This window comes from Colias eurytheme, chromosome 25 (genome assembly GCF_061535395.1).
Source record: "Colias eurytheme isolate Ceu_HAF_F1 chromosome 25, ilColEury1 Martin Lab GWU primary, whole genome shotgun sequence".
NCBI lineage: Eukaryota > Metazoa > Arthropoda > Insecta > Lepidoptera > Pieridae > Colias > Colias eurytheme.
This window is the reverse complement of record NC_143004.1, coordinates 1,555,606-1,583,106: the sequence shown is the minus strand read 5'-3', so window position 1 is coordinate 1,583,106 and position 27,501 is coordinate 1,555,606. Positions and strand designations below refer to the sequence as shown.

The window sequence follows — 27,501 nt, the reverse complement described above, 5'->3', positions numbered from 1 at the left end:
TTATGTATAACTATTAACTATAACATACCCGTGTCCTCTCGCGAAGTTCCACGCAACATCAATATGGCCGCCAGCGCAGCCCTGTTGCTGACGAATGTTACAAGACAGCAGTGTTTGAGGACTGAGCACCATGTTCTCAGCGCCGTTCGATTGGATCGCGAATCTGTGGATTCAATATTTGTTAAAGTTAAATATATATTTTCTGTTATCTACAGTTAAATATTGTATCTGTGCAAAATTAAATTTCGCGACTTCCATCTAACATTTTTGTATCTATTCCCTGTCTACTCTGTGGAACTTTAAAGTAACTGTAGGTTCTTATGTAACCTTATTAAAAGTGTTTAAATTACATATTTTAGTTTTATATGTATTTGCAACAATATTGCAATGATGCGATCTAGTATTCTGTCATTCTCTATTCTCCCGATCTTCTCAGAAATAATACCAATTTATTTGTAAAATCTGTGCTTCGCGGTTTCACCCACATTGCTCCGCTTCTGTTAGTCTTAGCGTGATGATATATAGCCTATATCCTCCTCGATAAATGGGCTATCTAACAGCGAAATAATTTTTCAAATCGTACCCGTAGTTCCTGAGATTAGCGCGTTCAAAGAAACAGACTGAAGAGTCTGTTTGTTTGCTTTATAATATTAGTACAGATTGACATTAGTCTAATAAGTTTAAGTAGATACTTATAGCTGCAGTAAAATGCAGTTCCAGTACACTTTTTAAATACGAATGTAGCAACTGGTTGTTCGTTCGAAGGTTCAAGATCAAAGATGTTTTTATTATCTTTTAAAGACAAGTTTCTCATTTCAATAGCAGGCTTATCATATACAGTAAACTGAACACCATAATATGATATAGCTACTTTGGTATTTGGTTACTAAACGCTATTGTAATTGAAACATAATCTAATACCGTGGATTATACTTTTTTTATTATCTTTATGAACGCCGAACAGTATTAACTAACCGTTTGTAATTTAAGAAGTATTTTGAGCGTTATAAAACCGGAAGATAATAAACACAATTGTTATTATTATTGCATTAAATTTATTATACTCCTTCTTTTCTTTATTATAAAGCTATTAGCTTTCCGCCCGCGGCTTCGCCCGCGTTTTCAGAGAAAACCCCGCATAGTTCCCGTTCCCGTGGGATTTCCGGGATAAAACGTATCCTATGTGTTAATCCAAGTTACCCTCTATATGTGTGTTTAATTTCAGTGTAATCGGTTTAGTAGTATTTGCGTGAAAGACTAAGAAACACACACACATCCTCACAAACTTTCGTATTTATAATATTAAAAATATTAAAGTATGATAGGATTAAATTATATTATATAAGTAGGATATGTATGTGAATTTTATTATGTGAACAACAGGTGAAATTAAAACTTGTCTACGATAAATTAGCATAAACTTTGGCCACTGTCCATCAAAAAATTAACGTTTTACGCAGATCATTTAGTTACTAAGAAAGTAAGAAATGCTACCAAATAAATTAAAAAGTATAAACAGGCCAACTTGAAAGTCAAAGACACAAGAAACAAGACTGTCATAACAATACGAGAAACAATGAATAACGTCTAAGCAAAAATTAGTGCAATTATTTACAATTTTAAACAAGTTCGCCACAAAGAAAAATTCCACTTTCAAGCAGGCAAAAATAAACCATATGGTCTTGTATTGAGGTTTATTTTTGCAAATTCGCAAAGTAGGCTTCCTAAGGGCTCTGAGGTATTTTTAACTCGAGTGCTCTCACTCAATCTCGTGTTACTGGGCTAGGGCTGCCACAACTTAATTATAACGATGAACAAATAGTTCAAAAACCCCGCACATTTATTTGAAACTGAACCCTTTCTTTTCCTTTTTAATAAAATTTAATAAAATGTCTTAGATTTATGATAATACCTACAAGTCACAAAATTTATTACTTTTAAAATTCGTCATTGTATTTTCGGTTAACTGCAGCGAATTTGAAGTAAGATTTGTGAAATACTTAATTAACTTATGTTAAATAGCCGAGTACATAATGAATGAATGAATGAATGAATGAAACATGTACATAGTATGGTATATTGAGAGATTATATAAAATATGTTTTGAAAGCCCCCTTCAAATCTGCTTTTAAATCTAAAAGAAATCCAGATAAAAACTACTCGTTAGCAACCCTACAGTCAGACCGAATGCCTTCATTGTTCCAAGACATACCGGATTCGAATTCGTTACAGCTTAGTTTATTAATAACGTGCACTTGTAATACTGACCAATGCTTTATTGAATTCTTTGGTTCTATTCACAAATCTGAAACATTTGAATTGCATGCCTTTTAAACTAAGATTGACAGAAGATGGACAGTAGGGTGGAGTGATAATGTATGAAAGAAATTTTTTTTTATTTTTTTCAAAAGGCATAGCGACAGAAAGGTGCCTTTTAATGAGTGAATTCAGCATACAAAATATTGTTTACCTGTCTTGATGTTTTGAGGTGCCCCAACCCAATTGAAAATTAGAAAAATTTGATTTTTTCGCAAACTTTGATTTATTTTTTAATCACAGTATTTTTATGGCCTCCAAGTCTATTATATAACAAACTTCTTTGTGATACACTAAATAATAGCCTGATTAGTTGTTTTAACGTATTTCATTAATGAAAATGATATTATAGAGGAATGAAAATGTCAGAAATAAGTAATTATTTAGTACTAGCTGCGCTTGCGGTTGCCTCGCGGTTTCACCCGCGTGGCACCGCTCCTGTTAATCTAAGCGTAATGATATACAGCCTATAGCCTTCCTCGATAAATGGGCTATCTAACACCGAAAGAACTTTTTAAATCGGACCAGTAGTTCTTGAGATTAGCGCATTCAAACAAACAATATCTTCAGCTTTATAATATTAGTATAGATTATAATATTAGTATAGATAACGCTGTTTTTTTTTTCAAAATTAGGCATTAGCAGTTGTGATACTGATGCTCTTGCCATTATAAAATCATTTTGTTTACTTTCTCAGCAAACTGCACTTGAAGCTTATGTCACACATTTGATAATATGCTTTACGGCCTGGGCAAGGCATAGAAAATCTTTGATATTCTGAAACGTAGTCAAACCGCTTTTCACGATGTCTTTTAAGGTTTCTTCAGATAAATTAGAAGTCAGAGGCTCAGTTTTCTAACATTCTTGCCACATAGTTAATTTGGCATAATTTTTTGAGCAAGTACAAGAGAATTAAAAAAAAATGCATTTGCAACTTCAAATATCAAATAACCTTTGGTACTGAGTGACAAAATACTTCAGTTATCTTTTCTTGTTCTTTTTTGTTAGTTTGTCGGTCTTGATAAGCTTTTAATAAGCGTCTATATTCATCGAATATGGTGTGTCGAATAAGTTGTAGTACTCTATTAAAGCTAATAGTGGGAAGCGATGCTTTTCGCCACACATCAAACATTTCCGTAGCTAATCTTTCGGATAAATCATGAATTTTGTTATTTTATCAGGTTTAAATTATTCATATCTTATAAATAAGTAATAGTTTCTTAGCATCAGTATAAGTTGGTAATTGAGACACTGGGTACTTATCTGGCAAACAAAATACAGGACAACATGTCGTTTGTCGTATTTTGACTTCCAACACTTTACTGTAACAAAGCGGAATTATAGATAGAACTCACATCAAAAATATTAAATTATGATCTTTATTGTATTTACGCGTAAAATATAACTAAGAAATATTACTAACATTAGTGTTATTTCCTTAACGGCACTGTTCAAAATCAACGTTTCCTACAATAAGATTCGGCGCAAACGGGCCACCGACCAGAGCCACTGGTAGCCAGCGATAGCCACTTTTTTATATATTGAAATATTATGTATTATGTGTCTTCCCGTTGGCAACCAACGAGATAACACAGAATCTGATTTAGCGTTAATTTGTCAAAATTAAACTTTAATGATTTTCGACTAAATTTTTTGAATTTCTGAAAGTTCATGATGTTGGGGGCACCTCTAAATGTATCATCTGCAAAGTATAATTTTGCATGTGTATTTATGAGCAATAATGACATCTTTTTACAGGTATGCCGAAACGAAAATGAAAAAAAATATTTTTCACTCCACCCTAATGGACAGGCAGAAATATTGCAAAGAATTTATTTTATTTTATTTATTTAACCATTTATTGTACCACACCATTTAACATTACAATGTACAGTTTAAATAGAATCCTACTATAGTCAGGAGAGTGTAGAGCAATTTTAAATGTATACTGTTATTATATCTATACGTACTTATAAATATATATATACCTAGTCATAAATTGTAATTACAAATTACATAATATATGTCTACTGTTTCTGGTTATTTTCTTTCATCGAACCTTACCCACTTGGTTTTAACATTGATTGTAAGAATCTAATAGTTCATTCTGCGACAAAGCTGTTTGTTCATAGATTATGGTATCGAAATAAGAATCATTATAAAATGTATAGCCGTTTTTACATTATATCATGTTCTATTTAAGACGAATCAGCAAATGGTGAAACCGGCCCTTTAAATATTAAAAACTAGCTGCGCTCCGCGGCTTCGCCCGCGTGGCTCCGCTCCTGTTGGGTCTTAGCGTAATGATAGAGCCTATAACCATCCTCGATGAATATTCTATCTAACACTGAAATAATTTTTCAAATTGGACCAGTATAGTTCTTGACATTAGCGCGTTCAAACAAACAAACTCTTTAGCTTTATAATTTTAGTATAGATTTTACCTGTCAGAAGCAACTCCAGCAATAGAAACAGCCCAATCCGAACCACACCAGCCTTGGTCTACAATGGGCGAGATGAAGTTGGGCCAACGTCGACGAGCATCGAAGTTTTCAGGGTAGGGTATGTTCTTGTCGTATCGGATCGCACCCATACGTTTTGTCTCTGGACTAAGTGGGAATGTACCTGTGAACAATATGTACATTCAAATTATTTATTTGCAAGAAATGTACATAGATTTACAGATAATTAAAGATTGTGTGTACACAATGGGAAAAATGTAAAATATAATGTTAACTATGGAATAATGGTCTATAAGGTCATTTTGTTCATAAAAATATATACTAGCTTTGCTCTCACAGCTTCGCCCGCGTTGGTTTTAAATTCACATGGAAAAATTATATTCAAAAATGTAACCGCGGTAAAAAGTAGCCTACATGTTCTTTCTTTCTTTTTTCTTCCTATATTATGCAGACTCAAAAATCATACCGAAAAAGCGCTCCTTTGTCAAGTGACAGAAAGACAAACAAATTAATTTACTTTCATTATCAAAGTCAGGATTGCTTCATATAGTTATAGATTCAAAGGCGCGAATCAGGAACTCTAGAATTATGTCATCGCAAAAATATATTTTCGTAACATAAAATATCCCATTTTGCGAACATCGAACAAAGAATAATATGCAAAATGTATTCAAAACGGCACAAAAGAAATATGTTAACAATACTTGGAATTCAAGGCATTGTATTTATGTGGAGAGCAAATATGAGTTGATCTGATAACGCTATTCTTGGTGGCACGTATCGAATATTTTGTTTGATTGACATAAGAACGGTTTTGTAAAAGACAATAAAAATGTTATTATTAAGATGTAATTAAGTATTTTTGTTTTATACGTATGCAGTAGTTACTAACCGAGAGTGTAATATTATTCTTGATCAAAATTCTTTTAAGATATGCCACCTCTGACTTCCTGGTCCAATATCATAATATTTGCAGATAACTTATAGTTTTCAACTGAACTAAAAACATAGGCCAAAGGAAAGCACAAGACTGTTATCATTACCTACGTATCTATCACTAATCTTTTGGTAAATTATAGATCAGCAAATGTAAGTAAAATTTCTAAATATCTCGTCGATTTCAAAGCAAAGCATACAATACCTATTGTATGCTTTACTCTAAGTCTAATACATTACTCTACATTGAGAAATCCTCTTATACACTACCTACTCTACATAAACAAATATTTTCTCCAGTACAATCACAGATTACTAAATATTATGTACTACATAAGCACAATTGTCAAGTGTAACACCACCTTTATCATACAATCAGATACCGTGAAAGGTAAGGTCAGAACTAAATCGGTCTAGAATTTTGTAGTCTATACAATGGGGTTCAGCCACATTTGTTATACGACCTTTATATAACGATCGATCACTACAATGAGGTAATTTCTGAAAATAGATGAAAAATTGCGACATTTCATGGCTGTCTCGTGAAAAGTGATGCATTGAAAATTTGTTTTACAACTATGTCATCTGTTTTCTTCATGGGCGAATGATAATTGATAAGTCTATTTTAAAAGATCCAATGGTTTTATTATTCAAATATTATCTGGCTAAGTGATAGTATCGCGAAGAAATAGGCTATAGAATGAAATAAGATTGCACATGGGGAAAAATCTGACGTAAAAAATAAGGGCGAAATTACACGCGAAAGAAGCCACAGGCGAAAAACTAGCTAATGAAAACATTACGACTACTCTTCAAATAATTAAAAATGTTATCTGTCACAATAATGACGTAATCAATAGAATATTATAGAAACATCTCGATCAAACAAAAGAACGCGAATTCCCGACATCTAGATAAAATCGTGTTTTATGATTCCAAAGGATTGACCCACTCTCTTGGTTTCTTTTTGTTATTTAATTAAAGATTTTCTGATAACGAATAAGGCTATTAGTTTATAATTAAGAGTTATTCTTATTTGGATCTAAAAAGTATGTGCTAAACTTTATTGTCAGCAATTTTTTGTTTAGAGCGATGATTTTTGCTATTCGTTTGATACTTAGGTGATAATTTTGAAAAAATCGAGCTATATTTATAAAATAGCTTCTTTTATATTTCGCCTTTACTGGGGTGCAACTAATGAACCTAGGATCTTATTTATACCCTAAACTAAGAAGTTCATTGACTGTTATATCTCTCTAGATATTTAATTATTTATACATAGAGAAACTTTCGCTAGCCGCATCTTCAGTTATTTAACGGTATTTAACCCGTTAAAATTAAAAGGTGAATATGAAGAGGGAAAGTAGAGCATTGTCTAGAAATACAGTGAAAGTACTAGTGATCTAGGCACAGACTTTCATCGGCTAAATGCTATTGTGCACGATCCGAGTTACAAAGGTTATTCCGCCCATAGATGTTTAAATCAGGCATATCAGGAAGGTTATAGACAGCTAAATTACTGTTGTTTGTTGCAAGTTCTTATTGTACCTGACGGTGCTTGAGGAAATGCAACAACAATATTATGTCTGTGTGTCTATGTGTTTTTCTTTTTATATTTTTAAATCTATAAAATCCATGTTATGGCTTTAGCTTTCCTCCTCCTTACTAATATGACGGTGCATTTAGACCAAACGAACATAGAAGTAGAGCAAGAGCATCTTTTCGTGATCCTTTAGTGTAAATGAAAACTCGTATTCACTGTTGTTCAGTATTAGAACATTGCATAGAATCATTTCGAACGCACTAAGAGCAACGAAAAGGCTCTACGCCTATTTACACTAAAAAAATTTACATAGTGGGGTAAGAATTGTATTGTATGTGAAGACATGTATATTGTTTTGTTTGTTTATATGATTATATCTTTGTTTGTCTTTCTTGTCCTTACTGAGTGATTTTATACATAGGCTGCTTTTTACCGCGGTAAAATATCTAATTCTCTTCCTCGGAATTTCGACGAAGCCACGGGCGGATAGCTAGTATGGCATAAATTCAAATTCAAATTATATTTATTTGCAAGAATGTAGTTACAAATTATAGATGTTTTAATTACAATATTATGTGGCTAATACATTCTACCCATTGATTGGGTGTGCAAATATTGAAAAAGAAAGTTGATTAGTCTAATTATTTAAATGTACACACAATTCAGTTTTCACTATTACACGAACGCACTCAGGAAAGCACTCAGAACCGCGCACGATAATCAGGACCGCGTAATAAAAATGACTTACCAAGCTTATACTTCAGACCGTCTTTCAGCTTCTTGCCATAGAACTGGCTATAGTTATACGCCCTCCAGCTCATGCCAGGCTGGTTGACTCCATACACCACGTCTTGGCTCATGAGGCATTCGTCCTGATCGCATCTCCATTCTGTTGTCAGTTTTACTTCGTCTGTTACGATGCATTCACTGTAACAATAAAAAAATATTATTAGAATGTGTTTCTACTTTCTTACTCATGCACTCTGTGTAAAGTAGTCGTATAACAATATAAGTTACAACAAATATAACTCTCTAGCTGTGCCCTGCGGTTTTACCCGCATTGCTGCACTCCTGTTGGTCTTAGCGTGATGATAAATAGCCTATAGCCTTCCTCGATAAATGGGCTATCTAACACCGAAATAATTTTTAAATCGAACCAGTAGTTCTTGAGATTAGCGCGTTCAAACAAACAAACTCTTCAGCTTTATAATATTAGTATAGATTTAAATTTTAACGATAATTTTTGGTTTGTTGTATTTGTCTTCATTTGGATAAGAATAATAACTGTTAAACATTTGAAGTACTACAAAAATTACTATCCCGGGTCAAATAAGGGTCAAAGCAAGTAGTTATTCATAAAAATCATAATACGAATAGATGACTCAATTATTATGATACAAACAGTATGACATAATTTTATAAATATTATTACTAGCTTAAATGCTTATTATTATATTATCTATAATAATAGGAAAGAACCAAGTTTCATTCAATAAAACCTAGATATAACAATAAATATATAAAATAAGTTTCGTAATGTTGTCCGCATACCATTTGATTGATCATTGACATTGACTGCGGAATAGCGTTAGCGATTTATTTCTATAAAGATCAAATAAAGGAATCAACTTAATTACCTATGTAGAAATATCAATTAACATTTGAGACGGTCGAATTTTTATTACTGTATCACGTATTACTTGTGATTTCTTCCGTGTTTCAACCTTTTTTGAGATGATCTAATGATGGACCAATTCCTGTTTTGCTATAAAATGCATATGCATAGTTGACAGTTGTTATTTTTATATAATTACCTTGTTCTTAAAACGCATTGATTAAAAAACAACAAATAAAACATCTGCTAGGTATACGTTTCATATAATACTAGCTGAGCACCGCCGCTTCGCCTGTTCACTGTTGAATATTGGTCTTACCAACTCAGAAACCTTCGTGAGCTCAATACATACACTTTGCTGAAGATGGTTAAATGCATAGTTAACGATACTATAAAGGACATACAGACAAACATTAATTTTTAACACGCTTTTATAAGCTTTACATCACTACATAGAATAAAACAAAGTCGCTTTCTGTGTCTCTATGTCCCTTTGTATGCTTAAATCTTTTAATAGATAGAGTGATTCAAGAGGAAGGTTTTAGTATATAATTTAATAGGTTTTAGACAATGCGGGTGAAGCCGCGGGCGGTAACTACTTATGTTTGTAAGTTCGTAACCGACTGCTTTAGACTCGATTTTACTCACAGACAGACAGACAGATTTAATTCGAACTTTGTGTTGCAAGGATCGGTGAAAAATGTATCGTACATTTTTTCCTAGAATTTAAGTGTGTTTTGTACCTTATATTTCTATCATATATGGAATGCCGTAACCATTGCATCATAAGATTTATATGACACTTTTGATATTGCATTGGCCGAATATATTGGCCTTGTTAGTTGAATGAGATATACAACAATTAGCGTTATTAATAGTTGTTTAAGAATAAACGAGCGGCGCACGCGCCGGTTTGTAGGTTTAGGGTGAGTACCCACGAGGCGTTTAATTTATTTTTTGATAATATTTAAAATTGTATTGAATACTTTAATTTAAAAGTAGCTATATTAAAACTGGTAGAGGAATAGAGTTGTAGAGTCTATTTGTAGTGTATAAGTTCAGCTTTTATGATTATAATAAAGTGTAAGTGGCTTATGTAAAACTGATAAACAATTAAATATAATTGTATGTAGAAGATTCTCTTTGAAGTGCCTAAATAATAACTTTATAATGCACGTGAAAGTTTCAGTACCTCAAAGAATATGTTAAATAATTAATTGTATACTGTGTGTTTGATGCAACTTTGAAAGGAATGGCTCTCTAAACCTGTATCTACAAAAATACACACACTTCATATATAAATTGAAAATTCCCTTTTAGTAAAAATCAATAGCTTAATATGTGTGTGCCTAAGTATTTCTTAAACTTGAATATTCTTCTTTTATATTCTAAGTACATTTTAAAATGCTTGTTCGTACACAGCCTAATAATGATCAACATTGGAGCATCAATACTATACATCTATGTGTGAAATGTCACTACTAATGCATGTTTGATCAAACCGCCCGCTCTATTTAAATGGAATGCTTTGATATTTGCCGCCTTTCCTTGTAATTTTACGTTAGGAATATTCGAAAAATGTATGTATGGGTGGTATAGGTAGCCACCCACTATGGTGGTCAAATTATTGGAACGCAACTAAGTTTCTAATTCCTGTTTAAATATTATATCTGTTATTTCTGTTTCTTTTTTGTATTAATAAAGTATAAATTGCTGTTAAAATTGTCCGTCGATTGGACCATTTAAAAACGAACAATGCTACAATAAATATTTAGTCAATTTTGTTCAAACTTGTTACCTTAAAAAACAGATCATGAAGTGTTTAAGTGAATATCAATAAAGGTGGGCATTGAACTCATTGTGACTATAAATGGGCATAAAAAGCTAAAGATTACATAAAAACGTATTGACTCACGGTATTTCGTCACTCATCATCATCGGATGACGTCAGCGTTAGGGCATGCAGAACCGAGTCCGGTTCCAAGTTTCTGAAACCCGGTTCTAAATCGAGCTCAGAACCGGGTAGAACCGGGTTACCCGGTTCTTTTATAATACTTCGGAAAAAAATACGAAATTAAACAAAAGTAACTGTAAAAGTACCTGATGGGCCTTTTATTTTACGCGGCTTGTGTCTTATTTTATTAAATTAATAAAGAAACAAAATTTCAATACTTCTCTTTATTTAACAGTCTTATAAAAGTACCTTGTTATCATAATACCACATATAAACTTAAACCAACCAAACAAACTGTAAAGCAAAAAACCGGCCAAGTGCGAGTCGGACTCGCGCTCCGAGGGCTCCGAACAAACCTATTTTTTTTGTAATGTTGTAACTTTAAAATTTACGTTTCTAGCAATTTCTCCTTTAAATCTGTGTTATAAGACGTTACTTTTACCAAATTTAAAGGATCTGTGTTCATGAAAAGTACCCAACTGTAGGTTTTGAGTCCCATGCGAATGTCGAAATTTGCGAAAATTTTCAGCATTTACGGCTGTATTTTTTGATGCGTTGGCTTGTGAGTTTGACTTTTTCACATAAAAGGGACCGAAGACTTGAGTATTCGTTATAAATTTCAGCTTGATACCAAAAAACAAAAACATGACTGGATCATTATATGAAACAGTAAAATCAACAGCTTTTCATTCACGACAAATCTAATAAAAATATTTCTGTAGCCTAATTTTTGTCATTTTCAAAGCCTAATTTTTTTTTGGTAATGCAACCGTAGGAAACTAATAGCATCGGTTAGACAACCAATCAGAGCCACGCTTGAGGCGTGGCACGAAAATTCGCGATGCACGTGAGTCTGACGTTGCCAGATACAATAAATTGGTTAAAATAATGCAGCAAAATATAAATAATACTTTATATTTTACTATTTTTGTCGGAACCGGGAGAACCGGGTTTCATACTTTTCAGACCCGGTTCTCAAGATCATCAAAAAACCCGGGTTTACCCGGGTTTTTCGGAACCGGGTAAACCCGGGTGCATGCCCTAGTCAGCGTGTAAATCTATCATTCTGTGATAAACATCAAATGTGCGTTGAAAATTAACAAGTCGTCGTTTCGTAATGTAGCCCAATTCTTTATCATATGATTATTTGAATGTTGAATGTTACATATTTATCTATAGTGTTTAATTGTTTTTGAGTTATTTTTATGATTACTTCAGTGTACGGTGCTTTAGAGCTTCCAAAAGATGATAAATACTTAAACGTGGTAAAGCTCTATAATCTATTATATATTTCTAAATACAACACCTGTATATTTTTCTCAAATAAAATGTGTGTGCTTTGAAGACTTGAATTTTAATATTTACTATAATTTGTGCTTAGAACTTTTAATATAAGTAGTAGTGTTGGAAAACAAGAGTAAAAATATATTAGAAATGGCTTCATCCCGCAAATTTACTCACGTGATATCGGATACAGACTTAAAAATTCAACTGTATGTTATTCTAGATTGGACACTTTGTACAAAATTTGCGCAAAATCGATCTTCTAATTTAAGTATGCATTAAGAAACAACTAAAAATCTTGAATATTAACGCACATATCTTATATATAAAAATGAATCGCAAAATGTGTTGGTAAGCGCATAACTCGAGAACGGCTGAACCGATTTCGATAATTCTTTTTAAAGTGAAACTTTTATTACATCGTCTCAAACTTTTTGGTCTGTGTAGCGCATGTCGCGTGTATCGCGGCTGCCGAGTAGGTATACCTACTCGGCAGCCGACCGTCACGCGACATGCGCTACACAAAGCAGTGTTCGGAACCGTTCGAACAGTTTCACTTTTACCGTGGTTTCATAAAACCACATATTTTTTTATTATATTCCTGGAAGTACGAGGATGGTTCTTATGTAGAGAAAACGTAAATGTACCACGGGCGAAGCCGGGGCGGACCGCTAGTTTATTATATAAATAGGAAATAGTTACCGTATGCGACACGATGTCATCAACGCATCATGGTCAATCGACATCATTGTTAATGTTTATGAGTAAACTAGCTTCCTGCCCACGGCTGCACTCGCATATAGGTTACGTTACGTTTTAACTTTTAATCACAAAAAATATAATACCTACTATTATAGTACCCGGTAAGGCATTCACCATTTTCTATACAAAATTTCTTCCTTTATTTCACATATTTTAAAGTGTTTATTAAAAACTATGTCTATCTTTGTGACGAATTTATAAAAATCCATTACAAGCTTGGAAATGTAACTTACGTCTTTAGCATTAATAAAAGTCATTCAAAGGTTTTCTCGAAATTCATTAATTTTGTCCCAAATAATTTGTCCTGTACTGTAATTCAATATGTACATTTAAAAGAATTCGTTTTCTTCATGTTTTCTTCATATAAATATTCTGTGACAAAAGGCCAGAAGGCCTCAGTTTCAATCTATTGGAGTTTAAATTTATAGGCTAAATAAATATATTATTATTTTTAGTGTACAAATAACTTTTTCATTGCCATCTACATGACCTTTAATAATACCTAGATTTAAATAAATATAACCTAGAATGATAAGTTCTATGATGTCATATTTTGAATAATGCATATTTGTGTTCGTCATAGACCATTTAGTATGCAGATTTTGAGGTACATGCGAAATAAAATTCCTATATTATTATGATTGTATTATGATTAATGGCTAGGGTTGTCACCTAATATAAATAGTGAATAAATAACATTATAATATTAAAGTAACTGTTTGTTGTATGAATAAATAAATTTCATAGTTTATTCATACAGTACCATGAAAGCATGCTCTTTCACGGTAAAACAACAATATTTCTTTTGATCTTTTGTCTTTCTGTTTGTTCTAAATGGTCTGGAAATAATTCAGATTATGCAGTCAAGGGCAAATAGCCTATGCTTGTTTAAATTATGAATTAGGGTTGCCTCTCGAAACAGCAATTTTTAACCAAAGTATTAAGAAACAGACTCATTATTTAAATGAAGTAGATAAACACGCGTGAATTAATCATTTCAATATTTATCGTTAATTTTTATCTTATCTGTGGAACAACGATCATACATTAGGATTTTTGGGTCAGCGTAATTCAAATAAAGACTCCGTGACAGATGCCATTCTAAAGTTTTTTTATTATCCTCTTTTTTTGGACCTGCAAAATTTCCCCTTTCTAATTTTTTGCAGAGTAAAGTAACTTATGTGATTGTCTAAGCTCTAATTTACCCATAAATTACAATATAATATTAACAGTTTAATGCATTTTCATTAGGTATTCACTGACGTTCCAGAATACGCGGGAAGTTCGTATTAATTTTTTTTTCCTTTTAAACAGGTGAATGCATAGACCGGGAGATACTGACACAAAATTTCGAGTCATTTGTAACAGGATGGCGGTTCTACAGGGGTCTTAGTACGCAATGACAAAAAGAAAAACGATGGCGTGAACGCTGGTACCGGCGGCTTAGTCGCGTGGGCGTTAGTCGAACTCGTCGGAAAATAGCGAAAGTCAAACGATTTGTAACAGTATGGCACTTATTTTTCCTGTAAGTTTGAGGATCAACAAATATAAATACAAAATTTCAAAGATCTATGTGTTGGAAATCTTCACTTATATAAATTAATAATAAATTAAGTTTTCAAGTATGACAGCACTTTTTCCCCCTACTAGAAGTATGGCAAATATAATAATGGTCACATTTTATCAAATACTCTCCAAAAATCCAAATGCAATACTGGTACAAAAAGTTTGGCAAATAAAAATTTTTTGCAGATTTTCGGCGGTATGGCGACCATTTGGAATCGTCCGAAAAGTATGGCATGGCGATTTTCGTAAATGGCTGCACGACGATAGTTACCTGTGCAAAAGTTAGCCTGGTACAAATGGTTGAATGATTGTTTTATTTAAATCAACACATTCGCGTCGGTATGGCGGGCTGTAAGTCACACCGGAAAAGTATGGCATGACACTACCGCCTACTACTTTTTTATGGGCTATCGGCAAATTCTAAAATTTTTGTGTTACAAATCGTTTGACTTTCGCTATTTTTCCGACGAGTTCGACAAACGCCCACGCGACTAAGCCACCGGTACCAGCGTTCACACCATCATTTTTCTTTTTGTCATTGCGTACTAAGACCCCTGTAGAACCGCCATCCTTGTTACAAATGACTCGAAATTTTGTGTCAGTATCTCCCGGTCTAGCAGTGATAGCCTGTAAATGTCTTTATAGTGAATTTTATCCATAGTAGCTAAATCAGAGAAAAATAAATTTCGAAAAAATTCCAACGCTAGTTGTATACACACCCTAAAACATACGACCGACTGACTTGGTTCTTTCTTATGAACATAAAACTTGGCGCCATAATATATTTCATGACGATTATCGACTGTCTTTATCGATATTAATTAAAAGTGTTGCTCATATATCGATATTTTGAAAGTTCGCATAAACTTGAATTTTATGCAATACAATGGAAAGCTGTTACTGTTACTAAATAAAAAATTTATATCCAATTTTCCTAAATTCAGTCTCAAGCATTAGTTATTCTTTATATTGTTTTTATTTTGACGAAATCATTTATTAGGTTTCTTACAGAATATTATGCGTCGAATTTTTATAAGAGAGTAACCACTCTTCCATAAAACTGGCGAAATAAAAAAAAATCATAAACTTTAATTAACCAAGAGAAAAATGACATTAAATTTTCTTTTGAAGAGACCCATAATGCTACTATGCTACCTTTTGATTTGGCATAAATTTAAAAACGTTTATAAGAACGTTAACATCGATTATGAAGAATCGTTAAATTATTAAAAAAAATACACCTTTAAAGAAGTTATGTTATTATAAATCAATTTTCTTTGCAGTAGTTAATATCGATTTAATATACAAAGAAAACGACCTTTAAATAACAAAGCAGTGAGTAATATTATAATATATTCATATTTCCTACATTTAACAGTCCGTTAATTTCTGTTTAACCTCTATCTTTTTAAATGACCATTAGTAAAATTCCTAAACTGATTCGATCTAAAAAAAAGCAAACCAATTTGCTGATTACGTCATCTACAATTATTGTGGCGCCACAATTGACATTTCGAACATTTAAATTTGGAATACGTGACAAATTACTACGGATAAAATATATAGAACTCTAGTATAGTCTATGACTCTATGATGTAGAATATCTGATACAGGTGTGTTTGGTATGAATTCAAATTCCTTTATTGCATATTATCTGATATCACTTATCCTTTTAACTACTTGACAAGTTTATTATAAATATATTATATTAACATAATTTTAACATGTAAAAGGTTTTACCTATTATTGTATACTAAGTATGTAGTATTCATTTGATATTTGATTATTTGATATGCGCTAAAGGTTAAATTATGAAATATTATCTTGTCATTCTGCCTATTTGTAAAGCATATAGAATTTAGTTGTAAGTAATTTATCAGTCTTAAAATAAATAAAACAGATATTAAAAAAATAACAACCAAGAATACGTGTTAAAAAAGTAAAAACAAACAGAGAACTTCCACTTTTTTTGAAGTCGGTTTACATTGTCCAATAATAATATATATTTAAGTTTTTCTTTGCTTTTCCTGAAATGTAAATTTTTAACTAACCTTGGTATTACCACATATAAGAAGCGTGACGTTACATTTAAGGTATTTATTTAAATTGAAAACTGTACTTTTTTTGTTATCATAAGAACTACAACATAAGAAATAAGAACTATGGCTTGACAATAGTATTATGTCAGAATGAATGACGTCATCCGCTCGTTGACAATGGTAATAAAAAAAAACAAATTATTTGTGGTATTTTTAGGTATTTATAGATACAGTTATAATATGTACAAAAACTTATTTAGCGTAAATGAGCCGAAGTTTTCCTTTTATCGTCATTGTAAAAATATGTATGGAATAAACTTAGGGAATAAATTAAATTTGTTTGCATATTATCCTATCCTATCCTGCGAAAGTTTGTGAGGATGGATGTAGGTATATGTGTATGTTTGTTACTCATTCACACAAATACTCCTCCACCGATTAAAATGAAATTTAGCACACATGTATAGGGTAACTTGGATTAACACATAGGACAGGCTTTATCCCGGACATCCCACGGGAACGGGAACTATGCGGGTTTTTCATTGAAAACACGCGCTTATAAATTGAAAATTAAGGTTTAAATTGAATCTTGATGCAATATGCATGTGATACTATTGGATTGCAAACTTAGTTGTAACTTGCAATGAACATAAATAATTAAATCGAAATGGACACGCAGTATTAATAAAATTAAAATTTCATCTTCAAGACACTTAACCTACTATGCATAAAATAATATTATAAATTCTGCATAGTTTTCACATAAACCGACTAACACGTATCTAATAAACTCATCATAAATACTATAACATAACGGCTTTTTGACCGATTTTGACGGAATTGAAACAGATACTTATCCATATACTAATACTAGATTTCCGCCCGCGGCTTCGCCTGCGTTTTCAGAGAAAACTCCGCATAGTTCCCTTTCCCGTGGGATTTCCGGGATAAAACCTATCCTATCTCTCAAGTTGGATCGAACTGCACATGGTGTGCGAATTTTATTATAATCGGTTAAGTGGTTTAGGAGTCCATTGAGGACAAACATTGTGACACGAGATTTATATATATTAAGATTATAAAGCTGAAGAATTTTTTTGTTTGAACGCGCTAATCTCAGTAACTACTGATCCGATTTAAAAAATTCTGTCGGTGTTTGATAGTTCATTTATCGAGGAAGGCTACGGGCTATCATCACGCTCAGACCAACAGGAGCGGAGCACTGCGGGTAAAACCGCGGGCCACAACTAGTCAAACATAAACATACAAACATATTTATATGTTTAAATAACGCGCTAATCTCATACCATGATGTTTTTTAGCAGTATTATTTCCAGGATTAAAAATTGACCTCTATAACTCTATCATTTTTCCACACTGGAATTAATACTGCTAAAAGACATAATGGAAATTGGAAACCTACTAATATTAGTTAAATAGTATTATATTATCTGTGGTAATAGTATCTTAATGTTGGGTAGCCCATCGAGGAAGGCTTATCGCATATCAGAAGGCATACGAGCGGATCATCATTGAAAAATGTCGCGGGAAAACCAAGAGTTACTTCTGAATCCAACAATCAAGTTTCAAATACGATGAGAAATGTTATTATATTATATAAGTACAATGACTGAAGTTTAAATTTAAGCAATGGCCAATGATGTGTTTTTTTAGGGGTGGCCTGTAGAGACTGCATCTATCTTTAAATATATTGCCGACTATTTACTGTACGACTTTTATGTAATTTTAATTGCAATAAAGAATTTTCATTCATTCAAACTTTGTTTCATTATCGAACATAAATTATATTATTGGTATAATTCACAGTATAATTATTAAGTATGTCGTGTATCAGTGTTATAAAACAATTTCAAATTGTAAACATATTTAACATTTTTATGAAAAAATATAAATATATCATTAGGTTTACACACGTGGATTACGTAATAGCTAATAAAATTAGTTTTTATTTATAAGCCGAGGTTATTCCTCTAAACATTGTTTTATTGAATAATACTATTATAAGAAAAAAGATGCGAAGCTAGTTAAATATTAGTTTGAATGTAATAAGAATGTACTGCGATTCTACACAGCTACCTAATTGATGTAGGTAGTTGATAACAAATCGCAGCGAGTCAACGACTATTAGTAAAGTGAGGGTAGTTGGGTCGAACGTCGTATAAACAGCGTCCGAGCCCCTAGGCACGATTCGTACGAATGCGCCACGAGTCAAAGGAACGCGGCAATTTATACTATTCAACAGCTAAGCATGTTCGGACAGGAAACAGTGACAACTAAAATGACAACTATTCATCCACATAAATATTAAATCAAAAGCTACGTCTAACACGGCCATACTGACAATCGTACGTCCTCGTACGCCTTTTCTCGTATTAAAACACTACGGTAGTTCATCTCGGGATTACACAACCATCCTGCCTCGGCCACACTGACCTGACAGAACAATAACCACCTCCACATGACATAGGCACTCCGTTCGCGTATCTTGGTATATCTACGCTCGTACGACTAGTGAAATACATCACTACGATACGTCAGCGACTAGACAATACCTCAACGCCAGAGTTCAACTAGCGATTTGGATCACTACACACTATTCCTTCGATGAACTACATTCCCGTTACAATAATCCACGTAACAAACTTTTACTTCACACAACGAACGAAAAAACACAAACGCCAGTATGCCGTTACAAAACTACGTAAACTCAAAACAGTTAACAAGTGTAGGCTTGAATTCTATCCCGCTTCTGATATAAGAAAAAAGATGCGAAGCTAGTTAAATATTAGTTTGAATGTAATAAGAATGTACTGCGATTCTACACAGCTACCTAATTGATGTAGGTAGTTGATAACAAATCGCAGCGAGTCAACGACTATTAGTAAAGTGAGGGTAGTTGGGTCGAACGTCGTATAAACAGCGTCCGAGCCCCTAGGCACGATTCGTACGAATGCGCCACGAGTCAAAGGAACGCGGCAATTTATACTATTCAACAGCTAAGCATGTTCGGACAGGAAACAGTGACAACTAAAATGACAACTATTCATCCACATAAATATTAAATCAAAAGCTACGTCTAACACTATAATAATACGCATATCATTATAGAGAGCGGTTGAATTCAAAGTAAATAAAATGTCTTTACCGAACAAATACAGGCTAATTAGTATAAATATTAAAACTGGCAATACATATTGTTTGTTTTTAAAGGACGAGAACAATTATATATTGTTTTAATTGCATGAAAACTCTTATTTGCTCACTTTTTTTAATAAAACCCAATAAGCGTTCTGTCTTGTAGAGTCACATTTAGGGAATACACCTACCTACTTCTGGGAGACATGCATATTAATTAGTAGATAATTACATCGATAATACTATCAAGATTGACTTTGTATTGATGTTACATAAATACTATATTATGGTGACGCGTGTCCCCAACTCAAGTGAAGAATATTTTCATTTGCCTACCAAAAGGACTATAGTCATTAATGTATGGTGTCATTGTAACAGAAAAAACAAGGACTCATGTTTATGATAATACGTGTTTCAAATATTATTGTTACGAATTTTCAAAGTCAACAAATTGTTATTCATACCGCGAAGGCTCAGAAATCTTTACGATAGTTTTAACGCGCCGCATATATATCGATAAGTGACATCACTACGTCTTAACTATCGCAAGGAAAAAGTGAATGCAGTTTCGAAATCGCCGTTATCGATAAAATATTTTGTCGAGTCACGAAACGTAGGCTTTGTTTTAAATTTATTATTACTTTCCAATGGGGTTACATTTTAAATTTACGTATAAAGTAACGTATGGCATTACAAAATGTGAAAGTTTTGCATGTTTTTGAATCAATCAAAGATTAAGCAGATTTTTTTTTTCTTTTTGAATCCACAAGTCTTGTACTTTAGCTACTATTTATTTACTCATGTGCATTATCTCTACCATGACTACTGCGTCAATTCTTCTTGTCAAATCTTATGCACGCATTCTTTAATTATTCACAAACGTACATAGTATATTTTTACATTTTTTTACGTGTTATTAGACTGCGTTATTAGCACTAGTGTCTTATAAATGTTTCAGTTTTTGATGATTTTTATAACTCTATAATCTATATCTTCCCGCAATTTCGACATGAATTCATTTTAATGGTTTCATTCATTTAGTTATGTGTTTTACCATGAATTTCTCAATTGCACTTTTCAATCCAAATGCAAAACTGAAAAAAAAAATATGACATCTATTTTTCACGCCTAATAATTATCGATAAAACGCACATCCCTATAACATTTAAAGATGGCGATTCGCCAGTACTATTGACTATCCATTGACCACCTGGGAAGAACTATATTTAACTATTGTGTCATGAACAGCAATGCACCTTGAAACTTTCACAATTCTCAAGTGCGAATGTGATTATACATGTATATTGTTTATCTGAATCTTAATACTATTATAAAGGCGAAAGTTTGTAAGGATGTATGGATGTATGGATGTTTGTTACTCTTTCACGTAAAAACTACTGAACCGATTACAATGAAATTTAGCACACATATAGAGGGTAACTTGGATTAACACATAGGATAGGTTTTATCCCGGAAATCCCACGGGAACGGGAACTATGCGGGTTTTCCTTTGAAAACGCGGGCGAAGCCGCGGGCGGAAATCTAGTTATTGTATAAGTAAATTAATTATACAAGGTGTGGAAAGTACCTACTTATGTATGAAATTAGTAAAAATATAACACACTTAAATATAAAGTTCAAACATTAAAATATTTTGTTAGACTTATAGAAGAGCTAAAAGCAAAAACATATAGGAGCTCTACCTGCATTTAGTACTTATAATATAAAAAAAATGACTTTGTTATGAGGTAATCACTTTTAACTAAATATGATTTAGTAACAATATTTTCCAAAAACATGTTAAAACTTCTAGCTAATTTTATTCGTTTCCTAATTGCATTACTTTCGATTATAGTAGGTACACTGGCTGTGCCCCGCGGTTTTACCTGCAGTGCTCAGCTTCTGTTTGCCTTAGCGTGATGATACATTTCTCGATAAATGGGCTATCAAACACCGAAAGAATTTTTGAAATCGGACCAGTATCGGATCCTGAGATTAGCACATTCAAACAAACAAACAAACTCTTGAGCTTTACCATAAAGTAACTCAATAGTAGCATTTAAATATTACAATCGGTATTTTAATTAACGTTATCACGTTTCTAGCATTTATATTGAAAAGCCACTTGACATTTTGCATTCCGCCTAAAGCCATAACGTTGTCCTTACTGTTTATTAGAAAGATATTTTTTTTTTGTTTATTTTTCACAATTTCAAGTTAATATTAGAAAACTGCCAAAAACTAAATTATTTTCAAAATATATTATAAAATGTAATAAAATAAGTGCTAAATATATATATAAAAACGCAAAATAATACAGCCAATCTCCTTCAAAAATGAATTATAATGTAGACTACGAATAAACCAATTTTCGACAATTACACTCTATATAACTCGAAACGGGTCCATTTATTTCGGATCTTATTTAGTACAAACAAAAATATTTCCCTCTAATATTCGTACAGATAATATATTAGCTAACTTATGTCATACAATTGAATCTGCCAACAAATTCGCTTGCGGTTTCTAAATTACAACGACCTTCGTCGCTTTGACCAATTGTCCGTAATTCAGTCTTCAAAGAAATTGAAAGAACTCTTTATAGATGATTAATTACAATTGATTCTTAATTTAAATTCTATATCGATGATAAAACATGAATTTCTATGGATAACTAACATAACGAGTCACTGGCTCATCCGGGTTAAACCGGTATAAAAAAGAAAAAGAAAACATTTAACTTAAGTCCCTCCCGCGAAGAATTTCATCTAACCTTAAAAAGGAAGTCCCGTCCCCTAGTGGGGTAAGGGGCAGATGCATTATTCGTAGATCTGTTTCACTGATCGATTTTCTTTAGGGAGGTGGTCGCGGAAGAATTCCAACCAATACCCGCGGCCCCATCATTAAAGCGGCTCGACGGAACACACTACACAGTGGGGTTTTAGTCGGTAAGAATCCGACATAACCCACGGCTCCTTCCCCGAGGGCAGTGGGTATCTTTGGAAGACCATCGTAAGGCATGGTAAGGGTCGAAACCGGCCTCGTGATCGATTTTTTCTATTTAAAAATTTATAAGTATTCGAAATTAAAGTTTATGTAGGATAGTCGATCGATGAAGGTTTCAATGCTTGGTTTCAAGCTATATGAGACTTACTATTACTTTTGGCTATTACTTTTGGGAGAAGATGCTCAACATTTGCTTTAATTTTACAATTCGAGATTCGAGATAATCTGTCGATTTGAGAATTGATATAATTAATCAATTTGTTGTATATTTCCAGATATCTCTTGATTTATGTATTAGTATTACATTCATCGGGAAGGTCAGGTGACCTTCGTATAAGCTTAAATTTGAAAACCATAAGAATAAACGTATTCATCAAAGTAACCTTTAAAAAACAAGGTTTAAATAATTCATGGGTTGACCAAATTGTGACATTTACTGTTTTAATGTGTTTTGAAGTACAGGAAGATTGATGTTTTGTTTATAAAACAGATGCGTACATTCGTAAAGTTATTATTGAACTAGTTCTGCCCCGCGGTTTCGCTTGCAGACAAGTATAATCTATACTAATATTATAAATGCGAAAGTAACTCTGTCTGTCTGTTACTCAATCACGCCTTAACTACTGAACCAATTTGCATGAAATTTGGTATAGAGATATTTTGATGCCCGAGAAAGGACATAGGATAGGTTTTATCCCGGAAATCCTACGGGAACGGGTTTTTCTTTGAAAACGCGGGCGAAGCCGCGGGCGGAAAGCTAGTATATAATAATTAATAAGTAATGATGCCAAGATTTTCGATTTGTGATTTTCCTTGGAAAAGGAGCTATGTTTGATACGAGAAGGAGAACTATATTAATTGCAAATTTTATCCAAATTGGTGCGGTGGTTAAACTGCGGAAGCATAAGAGACGGATAGGCATTTGGCACACCCATATGTAGTGTGGATGATCCTAATAAATATTTAATGCGACAATTTTCCGGTTGTAAATTGTAATTCGACCTTTTTCTAACGACTCTATGTTCTATGGCACGTGTTACGATAAAATATAAACGACTATACGAATAATAAATTATGTATTATCGAGAACTTACGAGTACAGCTACACATAAATAAAATTTTAGTTTATGTCTATAATATAAAAATGAATCCCAAAATGTGTTGGTAAGCGCATAACTTGAGAACGGCTGAACCGATTTCGTTACTAGAGGATGGTTCTTACGTAGAGAAAACGTAAATATGTACCACGGGCGAAGCCGGGGCGGACTGCTAGTTGCTTTATAAAAAAACTTTCTAAAAATAAATAGTAAAACTTTTCCTAGAAACAATCTGGTGAATTCGTTTCAATATGTTCATATTATGTATCTATTTTTATGAGTTGATGAAATTAAACAAAATATTATTATTTAAAAAGTAGGTATACATTTAGAAAATAACTATCTCATATTTTATTTGCCAATGTATTGATAAGAGTTAAATAACTCAATCTAAATTATGAGAACCTTTCTGATAAAGCTTTTAGCTTATCAGCTCTAATTGACATAATTTTCGGCTTCCAACATTTGTATGCAAAACATAATAATTTAAATGAAATTAACATATTTATATGGTTAATATTTGCAAACCGTTAGGACTGTTGACTAAATTCTTAAAATAGATAATATTAGATAACAGTTATTGAACAGTTATAATGACTGACAAATGACAATTTGAATTCATAAATTAATGTCCATTGATAATTTTTTGTGCAAAAGTAAATGTAAAGAAAATAGGTAGGTACTTATATTTATCTACATTTGAAAATGGGTACATATTATATTGACCAAGATATAGACTGGGGTAGAAGCCTTTAAAAATAATGAAAAGATAAAAAAAATCGCAGTCGGATGAAACCCATTAGAAAAGGAGGGGAATATGATAAAAATGTAAGGAAAAATAAATTACGGTCAATCCGAGTTCGGGAAGTGGGAGGGGGGAGCTTTTAAGAGAAAAAAATGGTCTCTCTCGATTTCCGACAAAACTACAAGTCTTACGGAAAAAAGTTCAATGGCAAAGTTGTAGGTAATAAAAGGATCTACAACTTTTGTATTCACAATTTTTCACATAACCTCAAAATTTAGGTGAAAAATTCAAAAAACCAAGTTTTTGGTTTTTTATTTTTATCTACTTCAAAATTTATTGTTTTTCTACGAAATTTGGTGAAAACTTACTTTATTATATCCCAAATACACTGTAATTTATTTGATTGAAAATATTTATTTTTTCGCCTTATTTTGAATTAATACCAAAAAAACAACCTAATTTTCAATCGAAAAGTCACCCGTCAAAATATCAGCTTTTTTCAAAAACTTGGGGTGCCTTTTATTCATTGAAATCTCTACTTTCATATGGTGTAAAAAAAATAAACACCACCATAGTAAATGTTCTCAGGAAATGCATGCAAACAGTGTGATAATGAGCTTTTACTAAATCAGGCACACTTCTCGAACTCTATATCTTCTCTTGTATCTGCTTTTCGGTAATATTTCAAAAGAAAAATAATTATCTGTTCTAAGTTTAATATTTTACAGCATATTCAAAAGCAAAATGATGTCGATATAAACATTTCAGGTAGTTCGAGAAGTGTGCCTGATTTAGTAAAAGCTAATTTTCACACTATTTGTATGCATTTCCTGAGAACATTTACTATGGTGGTGTTTATTTTTTTTACACCATATGAAAGTAGAGATTTCAATGAATAAAAGGCACCCCAAGTTTTTGAAAAAAGCTGATATTTTGACGGGTGACTTTTCGATTGAAAATTAGGTTGTTTTTTTGGTATTAATTCAAAATAAGGCGAAAAAATAAATATTTTCAATCAAATAAATTACAGTGTATTTGGGATATAATAAAGTAAGTTTTCACCAAATTTCGTAGAAAAACAATAAATTTTGAAGTAGATAAAAATAAAAAACCAAAAACTTGGTTTTTTGAATTTTTCACCTAAATTTTGAGGTTATGTGAAAAAATTGTGAATACAAAAGTTGTAGATTCTTTTATTACCTACAACTTTGCCATTGAACTTTTTTCCGTAAGACTTGTAGTTTTGTCGGAAATCGAGAGAGACCATTTTTTTCTCTTAAAAGCTCCCCCCTCCCACTTCCCGAACTCGGATTGACCGTAATTTATTTTTCCTTACATTTTTATCATATTCCCATCATTTTCTAATGGGTTTCATCCGACTGCGATTTTTTTTGTTTCAAAAATTATCTACTCTAGTCTAATATTGACAATTCTATTTTTGTTTATAATGTACTTTCTCGTCTGTTTTTTTATGTTTAAAGATGTTATCTTGTGAATAGGTAATTTAAAAAATATATTTTTAGTCGTTTAGTCGCTTAAATCGACTTTTTTTTTGTAAAGGTCTACAGTTTATGATTGTCATTTACATGGACGTATAAAAAAAGACGGACGCCGTATTACGTACAAACAACGTGAAGCCACCATAGTAAGCTAGCGATCGTGTAAAGACAATAATTAAACACGCACACACTCTCACCATAGTAAGCTAGTCGGCCGCCATTACGTCGTGAACTACCTACCGACTGATTAACTACGTCACTGTTTCACAAAAAATATTTAAAATGCCGTCTTGCGTGGTTAAATGGTGTCGCAACAGTACAATTTTAAATAACAAAACACAAGGGATTACATTACACAGGGAAGCAAGTTATTTCTTTTATGTTTTAATGACAAAATTATTACGGCAAAATTTATAGAAAAAAATACAGCCACCATTGTCATCAGGACAGCAGCTGTTGCCATGGCAACATGGCACACACACATGGATGTTTCGCCGCCATTACTAGGCTTCACTCCGATATACCGTCCATCTTTTTTTATACGTCCATGGTCATTTATTGTTATGCCGTATCCAGAACCAAAACAGCCAAACCATAGACCCGATTCATAGAGCCGAAACTAGGTCGAATAATTTTTTAAATGAAAATTCTAAAACTTTCCCGCCTCCACATATTTAAACAAGCCAACCTTACCAACAGGATATGAAGCGTGGGCTATCCAGATAGCCAGCTTGCAAAATGTAACCTGTTTGAACTAAAGTTTACTAAATGTGGAATTTGTGAAAGATATGATATCCAGAACCAATTAAATTTTGTCGATATAATTTGTAATAATTGACAGTCTTACAACATTATTTGAATTTATACATAACGAATATATAAATTATCTAGGTACGTGTATTTTTTGTGTAGTTTTAATTAGGTACTTAATTCTCGAGTAGAGTACGTGAATGTTTTGTTTAATTGCTAAAATGTTGCTACAAAAACATATCCTTGTCACAGAATACATAATAGTAGCTAAACGCTACAGAACGGACACTCTCCGCCTCCCGCCAAAATTAAACACTTACCTCACCCCGCACGATCAGTCTAAAAATGGTCCACATTTTTCTACAGGGACGATACGCAACGAAGATTGACAACATTAATCAAATTGACTTAAAGTAATTTTATTATTTTGGATTTGTGATTATCGTTTTTCGTAGAAAATGGTTAGATATTGTGCTGTTTACGGATGTATTTCATCAGATAAACGCGATTTTTTTTACGCTAGTCAAAAATGTGTCAACCATAAAGCATTAACACACACATTTGCAGTCTCTACAATGTGAATGTCAAAACGATAATTTTGTATGGAGTGTCCGGGGTGTGGCCTTGTTCGAAATCATGTCTTTGGCCTAATATTTTAATAGGAACAGAATAAAAAAGGTGCTGTCTAGATATCACTATTCGTTATCTCTAGTAAAACCAAATGTCTTCTATTTTCAGCCAGCAATCAGTTAAAAATTACGGTAATGTTAT

At 32.6% G+C, this 27,501-nt stretch overlaps 1 protein-coding gene across 1 annotated transcript in view; it reads right to left on the bottom strand.

Annotated features, from left to right (window-relative positions):
• Swim (Secreted Wg-interacting molecule) overlaps window positions 1–27,501 on the bottom strand; it is a 50,177-nt gene that overhangs the window by 4,398 nt on the left and 18,278 nt on the right. The window contains exons 4-6 of the mRNA XM_090116126.1: window positions 8,006–8,184; window positions 4,761–4,941; window positions 29–163 (exon numbers count right to left, since the gene is read on the bottom strand). Of these exons, the coding sequence (XP_089972252.1) occupies window positions 29–163; window positions 4,761–4,941; window positions 8,006–8,184 (495 nt within the window). The remainder of the gene's footprint in view (window positions 1–28; window positions 164–4,760; window positions 4,942–8,005; window positions 8,185–27,501) is intronic.